This window comes from Triticum dicoccoides, chromosome 6A, assembly GCF_002162155.2.
Source record: "Triticum dicoccoides isolate Atlit2015 ecotype Zavitan chromosome 6A, WEW_v2.0, whole genome shotgun sequence".
Classification (NCBI taxonomy): domain Eukaryota; kingdom Viridiplantae; phylum Streptophyta; class Magnoliopsida; order Poales; family Poaceae; genus Triticum; species Triticum dicoccoides.
This window is the reverse complement of record NC_041390.1, coordinates 467205470-467215278: the sequence shown is the minus strand read 5'-3', so window position 1 is coordinate 467215278 and position 9809 is coordinate 467205470. Positions and strand designations below refer to the sequence as shown.

General features: G+C 44.2%; 1 protein-coding gene across 1 annotated transcript; it reads left to right on the top strand.

Moving 5' to 3' along the window:
• The first annotated feature begins 3350 nt into the window (after window positions 1-3350).
• Window positions 3351-9484, top strand: LOC119317320 (3-isopropylmalate dehydratase small subunit 1-like). Its single transcript, XM_037591750.1, has 2 exons — window positions 3351-4181; window positions 9152-9484. Exon 1 carries the CDS (start codon window positions 3428-3430, stop codon window positions 4172-4174), a length of 747 nt encoding a protein of 248 aa, XP_037447647.1. The 5' UTR covers window positions 3351-3427; the 3' UTR covers window positions 4175-4181; window positions 9152-9484.
• The last annotated feature ends 325 nt before the right edge of the window (window positions 9485-9809 follow it).

Genomic DNA, 9809 nt, shown 5'->3' with positions numbered 1-9809 from the left:
CGACGACCGAACCTTTACAAACAAGGTTGAGGCAATCTCCACAACTTAATTAGAGGCTCCCAACAACACCACGAAGCTTCACCACAATGGAGTATGGCTTTGCGATGACCTCAACCGTCTAGGGTGCTCAAACACCCAAAAGTAACAAGATCCGCGAGGGATTAGTGGGGGAATCAAATTTCTCTTGGTGGATGTGTAGATCGGGGCCTTCTCAACCAATCCCTAGGAAATCAACAAGTTTGATTGGCTAGGGAGAGAGATCAGGCGAAAATGGATCTTAGAGCAATAATGGAGCTTGGGGGTGGAAGAGGTGGTCAACTCGGAGAAGAAGACTCCCCTTTTATAGTAGAAGAACAAATCCAATCGTTATCCACCAACTCAGCCTGCGACGCACGGTACTACCGTACCAGAGACGCGGTACTACCGCCAGGGCCCGCGATACTACCGCAAGGCACTACGGTACTACCGCTGGCGCAACAGTAGCTAAACCAGCCCTGATGCGTTGAAGCAGAGGGCGGTAGAACCGCTGGCGTGGTACTACCGCTCCCCCTTGTGGTACTACTGCAAGGCAGGGATAGTCTAGATAGAGAAGGCATAAACATATAAAAATACACCCGTGGCAACTTCCATTGAGTTTAGATCTATGCAAAAATCCGACACGGTACTACCGCGAGCCAGGAGCGGTACTACCGTGTAGGGCGCGGATGTAAAAAATTACATCCGCCCCTACTTCCGCTCGTGCTGCTGAGCCTGGCCTGAGGCCACGGTACTACCGCGCCCGAGAAGCGGTACTACTGTGAGCACCTGCGGTACTACCGCGCCCAAGGCCGGTACTACCGCACGGGCCTGCGGTACTACCGCTCTGAGGAGCAATACTACCGCATGCCCCAGTTCAGCAACACTAGAAGTCCTTCCTTTTGCAGAGATACGGAGAAACGGAGGATGCTCCAACGAGTCAAAGGAAAGGTGGTGCAAAAGGAACAGATGTGTACGTGTTGATTCCACCCAAACCTTTTCAACGCGGACCCCCTCTTAATAGTACGACTTTTCTACGACTCAAATCCACCAAAAAGAAACGTAGAGAAACGCCGTCTTCAATAGTCTTCGAGGGGCACCAAATCGTCTTGTGCCTAGACATAATATATCTGAAAATTCTCAATGCACACGATTAGTCCGCAAAAACATTGTCATCAATCACCAAAACTATTAAGGGATAAATATGCCCTTATAGTGGGCCATGGGGATAGTTCTAGTAGTGAATACATCCCTTTGTACCTGTCCTAAATCAAAATAGAAATAAAAACATACCTTCATACTAATATAGTTGTACATATCCCTATGTTTGTTTAATGGCGAGATACGAGGGGGTTGCCCCACAGGTGCTCTTATGCATTTTCGGTAAACATGTGAATCACTTTCCACCCTTCCCCCATGAGCGACCCAACAACCAGGGTTTCCATGCTCCCCTCCTATCGCCAATCTGCCTCATCTCTTGTGGCCTTAAGACTATGTAGACGTGGTCAATCCCGACCCTTACCGGTGGGTGGGTTCCTACTCCGTTTTTAGGTGTGTTTTTAGTTTGTTTAGGATTTGTGTTTCGCTCAGGAAGGAAAGGCGGTGACGACTTCATGAAGATGAAATAAGGTTCTCCCCACCTAACCCTGTCCCAGCGACGCGTCTAGAGTTGCCGGAGGGCATGTCGAGGTGTATCCCCGGCAAATTTCACATGATTCGATCAATGCTTTGTCTTCGGTGGATCTGTATAGATTCGGTATTCTCGTGTCTACAAGTTTGATCATTCTGATCTCTTCATCAACGACGGTTGTTGTTCTGGTATACTAGTCCTTGTGACCATATCACGATGACTTCCTGATTGTCTAGTACAACAAGGTTTGCTCAGCTTTGGTGGGGGTGGGTGGATGATGATGGTGGCGGGTCTCCGGCTCACTCTAGTGCATATACTCGTCCCTAGGGATGTAATTTCGGTTACTTCCAGTGTTCTATGTACTGGCATAATGTTCAATGATAGATCGAAAGTTTTTTGATAGAAAAGACATAGTTGTCGCTTCAAACTCTAGCCCGCTCCTATATACCCTGGTCCCAAGCCAAACACACAAGTCTATGAAATCACTAGTTAAAGAGTACCCCTTGCAAAGGCCACCACCATCTTCTCAGTCATGGACAAGTGGCGTGCGTAACTTGTTGCAATCTGGATGTTTCCACTCTCTTCGTATATTCAAAACATTTTATCTCTTGAACCGTGCGTCCAAATCCTGAACTGTTTTTACTATTGAATTCTTGCATCAAGATTTTAAAAACTAGATACCATGTTAATATGTTTCGACAAACTTTCTTTTCATGAAAAAATCAGAAATAAAAAACAAAAAGCAAATTTCGGTAACAAAAACAAAAAAAATCAACAAATGATAAAAATGAATAACAAAACACAGAAAAAACAGAGCCCAGAAGCATGTTTTTCAGGATGAAAATTCCAAATTTTCACTTATTTGCCCTCTTGGAGAAGCACAATTTTCCCTAAAAAAGCACAACTGCGCTTCTTGAGAAGCACTGTTGTGATTCTCATGAAAGTACATCTTTTTCCTTGTCGAGAAATACTTTTCACAGATGCAAATCTATGCTTCCACGAGAAGCAAATATGTATTTCTCATGAAAGCACATATTTTTTTCTCTTTTCGGGGAACATAATTGTGCTCCTCGCAGAAGCAAAAATGTGCTTCCATGACAAGCACACAAACATTTTTTTCAAAACCTAGGAAAAATCAGGCATAGACCAAAAAACGAAAACCCTCGAAAACCCCATCAGAAACCCAAGAACACAAAAACACGTACAAAAATAAAATAAAAACATGAAATCTAGAGAGAGCGTCCAACACGCGACATGTGACGGCGGTTGGGCGCACCACTTGGCGCGCTCTCAAGTCACAAAAAGGACCCTTGCGGGTTCCTTCTAGGGCTAACCTTTAGTGTTTTTGTTTTCAATAGTTTGGATTGCTCACCACATGTGTCACATGATGAGGGCTAATCTTTAGTTTTTTTAGGTGAAAACTAATCTTTAGTTAGTTTTTTTAGAGAAACTAATCTTTAGTTAGTTGCTCCTGCAAGTCTAATTGAAATATCTGTACTGTATACTTGGTTGTTTTTGTAAGCCGAAATGAAGCCTGTTTTTTTTTAACGAAATGAAGCCTAATAAAAGAAGAACTAGCCCAACATCCAAATAGTCCTCCTATGGCCCAGAACACAGTGATGGGCCGACAGGCTAACGTTTCGTGGCCCTTAACGAAACGAGAGCTTTTTAGAGCCCTCGCCGCATCCCCGAAGAGGCAGACCGCAAAACGAAAGCAAGCCGCCGGCCCTAGTTCGTTTCAGTGCCTCGCCTCTGCAGTCTCCACCACACGGACTTGCCACCATGACGGCGGCTCCTCTGTTATCGTTGACGGATGCGGCGACGGCGACGGCGACAGCGGTGCTGGCCCCGGGCCGAGCGCCCGCCAGAGCCCGCATTCAGGCCGCCCCCCGCCACCCGGCCACCGTCTCGCTGAGATGCCACCGCGCGCGGCCCCTAACCGCGGCCGCCGCCGCGGGCGACTCGCCGTCGTCCGCCGCGTTCCACGGCGAGTGCTTCGTCGTCGGGGACAACATCGACACCGACCAGATCATCCCGGCCGAGCACCTGACCCTGGTGCCGTCCAAGCCCGACGAGTACCGCAAGCTCGGCTCCTTCGCCTTCGTGGGCCTCCCATCCGCGGCCTACCCGATCCCGTTCGTCGCCCCCGGCGAGGAGTCGTCCCGCTACGCCGTCATCATCGGCGGCGCCAACTTCGGGTGCGGCTCCTCCCGCGAGCACGCGCCCGTCGCGCTCGGAGCCGCCGGCGCGCGCGCCGTTGTGGCCGAGGGCTACGCCCGCATCTTCTTCCGCAATTCAGTGGCCACCGGGGAGGTGTACCCCCTGGAGCTCGCGGACAGCGGTGCCAGCAAGGAGTGCAAGACCGGGGATGTGGTCACAGTGGACCTCGATAACTCGGTCTTGATTAACCACACATCCGGCAAGCAGTACAAGCTGAAGCCTATTGGTGATGCAGGCCCGGTTATTGAGGCCGGTGGGATCTTCGCTTATGCTCGGAAGGCTGGAATGATTGCGTCCAAATCTGCGTGAACAAAAAGTGAGTATTCTTCTACCGCATATTAAGCCACATGAGTTTAAAACATTGTTAATTCGAATTGGTGATGTGTTCTGTGTGTGACTATGACGCGAACCTAAGGTTATCACATGTTCAGAAGAACATTCGTTTTCTGCCAATACGATTAGGTGAACCTTTATCTTGAAATAAGTGTTTCGTTCAGTTGATCATGTAAGCAGGCAATAAACACCTCCCTTTGAGAGGTTTGTCTAACTAGTAGACTAGTAGAAACATATGCTTGAGCCATATGGATCTTGCTTTTGATTCTTACGGTATAATAGTTGCACGCCTTGTTAAGTACTGCATCTGTATGCAATGTTGCTTCTTTGTATCATCTGATACCAGCTATACACAAGAACACATGTCACAGTAGCCAAAACTAGGACTGTAATATGATGTCTATTTTGCACCAAAGAGGGTCAGTAACCCCAATGGTGCCTGTAGGAAATTATTGAACATATATCTGAGGTAAAGAATATTGCAGTGTTGTCACTTGTAAGGTTATTGATGTTTGTCTATTGACTTTAAGTAGTGGATTGAGAAACCTAGGCAGGTGATTGTCCGATCAGCCAATTCGCACTCCTTATTTTGATTGTGTTAGAATGGAATAACTTACCTGAAAAGTAAAACTTAGAAGGTATTATGTGAATGTGACAACTGTTTACACGCTCCTACAGCCAAAAGTCCTGGGATTAGCATCCCATAGTGAATCTGCACCTTCATCCCTAATCCTGGGGAATTCAACTAGGAATGGACACAAACCTAGAAGCCTACAGTCTCATTGACGCTTTCTGGACGTCCCTCTCATGTCGCCTCCCACCATTTTCTCAAGTTCTCCTCCCAGTCAGACTAACTCAACTCAAATCATTTACCTCAGAAAGAAAAGAAAAGACAACTCAACTCACCCCCTTGATTCGCTCATATGTTCATCTTCCTCGATCAACATGGCTGCTGGAATATTTTTGCTTGCCCCTTGGTGGCGATTTTGTATTTTTAGAGCATGTTTGGTTACCCTTCCGGACTTTGCCACACTTTTGTCCCACAAGTGTGGCATTCCACATTTTTTGTGGTGGCCAAATTGGTCGCCACACTTGTGGCAGAAGTTGGCTAGCAACCAAGTCCATGACAAGTGAGGTATCTGACTAAAAGAAGTGTGGCATGCCATAACTGTGGCTACAACCAAACGCTTGCCACACTTGTGGCAGAAAAGTGTGGTGAAGTGGATGCCATCCAGACATGCCCTTAGGCCACAACTCACCTTACCCCTCGATTGTGATTTGGCTCCCAGTTCATTTGATTTTGGCATCCATTGTACACACCTACACGGCATGCCGCCACATTTTAGTGCCATGACACTCCAAGCGCCAAGCATGGGTTGCAATCGCCTCCGTTTCTATTTACATGGCATGTTGGTGGTAGGATCAGAACAACGCATAATGAGGTTATTAGGTGTTGTAGGTCTATCAAATTTATTTATTTGTTCTTTATCTGATACTTGGACTCAGTTTGTGGTTGTTGAACTATACTGTGCTCAACTTATTTTATAATCTGGTGTGGGAAAAAGCAGAGAGAAGTTGGTTAGCCAAATGGAAAAATGGGCAAATCAGATGGTTCTTTGATAATGTGAAGACCTGACCAAACAGGATCCGGATTTTCTGTGTTTACCGTGCTAGACCTTAGAACAGTTGCTAGAAGGCAAAGTTTGAAGATGAAATATCAAAATACATGTCATTTATTACATTGCAAACATATATCCGAAGTACATTATTTCACACCACCTGAAGGCCAGTTCAACACAAATAAGATAAGACCATTAACCCCACACAAGTTAAGGGGACTCGCGACCCCAAGTCGTTAATCCTTTTCAAGGTCAGATTTTGCACATAAAACGTAGCGGGTGAGTACATTGATTGTACTCATAAGTAGTTATACCAGGAAAGAGCAATACATGCTTGATGTCCTATGTAGGTTTCTAGGGTTTCTTTTTTGAATTTGAAGTACCAATAATAGTTTTTTTTGGAAATTAAAGAATATAGGGCTTGATGGACAATCTTCTAACTAACCTACCCAGTATGGGTTCACATCATCTGTATAGCTTGATGCTCATGCCTTAAACATGGGTTCATTACAATTGTACTACTTGAGCCCAAGTGTTCTCCCAAGATGTTTTTAAGTTTGAAAACAAGATGAGAGAAGATTATCTATCTGTTCTGGACCTAGTAGCTCAAAATGCTCGTAATTAGGTCACGGCTAATTGCCTTGATTCACACTTTGCAGAGTTGTGCATTTTTCCCACATGACACAATAAATCTTTTGTGTTGGTACACTTGCGGTTGGGGTAAGATCATGGCGGGGTCTTTCCAAAGTAGCACCCTATACTTGTACTAGATCTGCCCACAACTATGTAACATTGGCCTCTCTGAATGGCCTTACCTAAGTAAAGGGTTTCGCGCTATGTACTTGAACAAGCCAGAGCCCATATGGCTTGTGGTTGTATGGTAACCTTTGGGGCTCCATTGAAACATTGTTGATCTTTTTGACCCTTCACGAGTTCCTGACTCTGCACTTGTTTTCTGCTGGGATCTTGTCAACGCCCCCGACCTACCACTCTGCCCTAAGAAAATCATGTTTTTCTTTAGGCGGAGCGTCGACAAGAGTTGCAGGCGGGAAGTGGGTGTAGGCTCAGGAATTGGTGGGGACCGCTACCCAGGGTAAAAAAACGAGATCGATTTATGTTTCAATAGAACCCAAAAGCTTATCGCACAGCCACATTTTATATGGGCTCTGGCTTAGGTCAAATAATTAACAGTAAACCCTTACTTAAGTATTGCCATTCGGAGAGGCCGGTTGCAGGAGGATCTAATACAAGTATATGGTGATCAGGAAAGACCCGTCACGAAGGATTGGTTGTGTCATGTGGGGTAAGTGAAGAACCTCTGCTGAGTGTCAATCTAGTCGGTTAGTCATGCCCTGGTTACAAGCATTTTGAGCTACATTAAGTCTGGAAGAGCTGGAGGATCTTCTCTTGTCTTGTTTTCAAAATAAAAATAATTTGGTAGTACACTTGTGAACTCGATGTTGTATACTTGTTATGAACTCATGCTGAATGTTCTGGGACCCTGTAATCCATTATGGCTCTCATATGTAGGAAGGATCATCTATCTGTTCTGGACCTAATAGCTCGATGTGCCTGTAATCGGGGTAACGACTAATTGCCTTGATTCACACTTTGCGAGATGTGCACTTTTCCTACACGATACAATCAATCTTTTGTGTTTGTACACTTGTGGTCGCAATAAGATCATGGTGAGGTCTTTCCAAAGTAGCAGCATATACGTGTACTAGATCCGCCTGCAACTCTGCAACATTGGCCTCTCTGAATGGCCTTACCTAAGTAAGGGTTTCCCGCTATGTACTTGAACAAGCCAGAGCCCATATGGCATGTGGTTGTACAGTAACTTTTTGGGCTCCATTGAAACATTGTTGATCTTTTTGACCCTCGGTGGCAATCCTAACGAGTTCCCGAGTCTGCACTTGTTTTCAATTTGTAGCTCTTGTCAATGCTTCCGACCTACCACTCTGTCCTAAGAAAATCAGGTTTTTCTTTAGGCGGAACGTCGACAAGAGTTGCAGATGAGAAGCGGGTGCAGGCTCCGGAATTGGTGGGCACCACTACCTAGGGTAAAAAAAGATCGATTGATGTTTCAGTAGAACCCAAAAGCTTATCATACAACCACATTTTATATTGGCTCTGGCTTAGGTCAAATAATTAGCAGTAAACCCTGTATTGCCATTCGGAGAGGCCGATGTTCCATAGCTGCGGGCGGATTTAATACAAGCATATGGTGATCAGGAAAGATCCCGTTACGAAAGATTGATTGTGTCACGTGGGGCAAGTGTAGAACCTCTGCTTAGTGTCAATCTAGTCAATTAGTCATGCCCTGGTTACAAGCATTTTGAGCTATATAGCAAGTCTGGAAGAGCAGGAGGATCTTTTCTTGTCTTGTTTCAAAATTAAAATGTTTGGTAGTACACTTGTGAACTCATGTTGTATACTTGTTAATAACTCATGCTGGATGTTTTGCGGCCCTTTAATCCATTACGGCTCTTATATATAGGTTAGTTGGAAGATTGTACATTGGCCCTAGACTACTTGGTAATGTATTTTGGAAATTATACAAGTTATTTCCAAGGATTATGGTCTTTCACACTCAAAAAGGGCTTTGCACAAAAATTAAATTTTAGAAGCCTACATAGGACATACCCCTACTCACTCTCCTGCTATGTTGCAGAGAACGTTGCGTGAAAAGGAATAATAGGTTAGGGTCAAGAGTCTTCACCCAACTTAGCTGGAGGATTTGTGTTGAACTTATTTTATAATGTGCTGTTGGAAAATAGCCATGAAAGGAGAGAAAAGTTGGTTAGATAATCACAGCTTTCATGAGATCTGTTATTGTCCTGATGTTCAGAGTTTACTTTACCTGGCTTGAGCAATAACTATCAACATCGGCTAGAATTGTTGCAAGGCATAGCTTGGCAAAATGTATATGAAATTGCAGGGGTTTGATATCCCACCCAAAGCTACAAATTACTCATGAGTCATAATTGTTCTAATCAGGCAGTTGTTTAAGTTTGCGTTAACATCACCAATGACTGACTGTTTGGGCTTTGATTATTTGTTTGAGCTTTGAATTATCAAGCAATCCAGCTGTTTGAAGAAACTTGGGTGTGCACTACTTCAATTTCATTTAAACTTGGCTTCAACTTCCATTTTATTAAATATATAGGAACATGTTTTCGTAGCTCAAATGATAAGCATCTGCTGTTGTATTCATATTAATGACACTAGACACTGAACTGTATACTCCTTATTTTATGATCAAGTTCTTCCCATAGTTGTGCCGATGTGTATCATATGTGTGTGATGCTAATAATGTGACAATGATCTCCAGGTAAGCTTAATCTGCTGGCAGATTAGTTGAGGCCTTGCAAGGTGGCAAGTAAGACTGGTTTATGAATAAGAGTCGTTGCACCTCTCCGGAGGTGAGGTGTGATTGTCCAGCAGTTTTGCTACTACTTTCGCATTGGCTTGTACCAGTAATACTAGGTTAAAGAGTGCTGAACTTTGTTGTATTGAATGTTACACCCATGTAATACAGTAGTTTTCTTTGCACCTGTTATCTTTGATGTCAAGTTAAGTGTACTCCCTGTTCAAAAATAAATAAAAAGTGTACTCGAACACTAGCTTATGTTTATTGATTGCAGTAGTGGACTGTATTCAGTTACTTTTGGCGTTCAATTCAGTGAGAAAAAGAAAATCCACTTGCTTTTGTATTTACGGAAGCGATTGCCAGAACAAGAAGTTAATTTTGCCTTTATTTTACGGTGAAGATCATACTCGTATTGAGTAAGATTATGCAATTATTCTTGTAAAGTAGGAATTCCATGAAATATGCATATTGGGATAGCACTGTCCTGTACATTATTTCTCCTCTGATTGTAAACCACTTGCCTGTTATTGGATGGAGTATAATAAAGTAAAGAAAAACGGACTCAGGCCGGCAGGCAGAAACTATTGGATGATGGTCCTGCAACATTAACATATGCCAC

Coding starts and splice junctions, on each gene's coding strand:
- LOC119317320 (XM_037591750.1), top strand. CDS start 3,428: ATGACGGCGGCTCCTCTGTTATCGTTGACGGATGCGGCGACGGCGACG.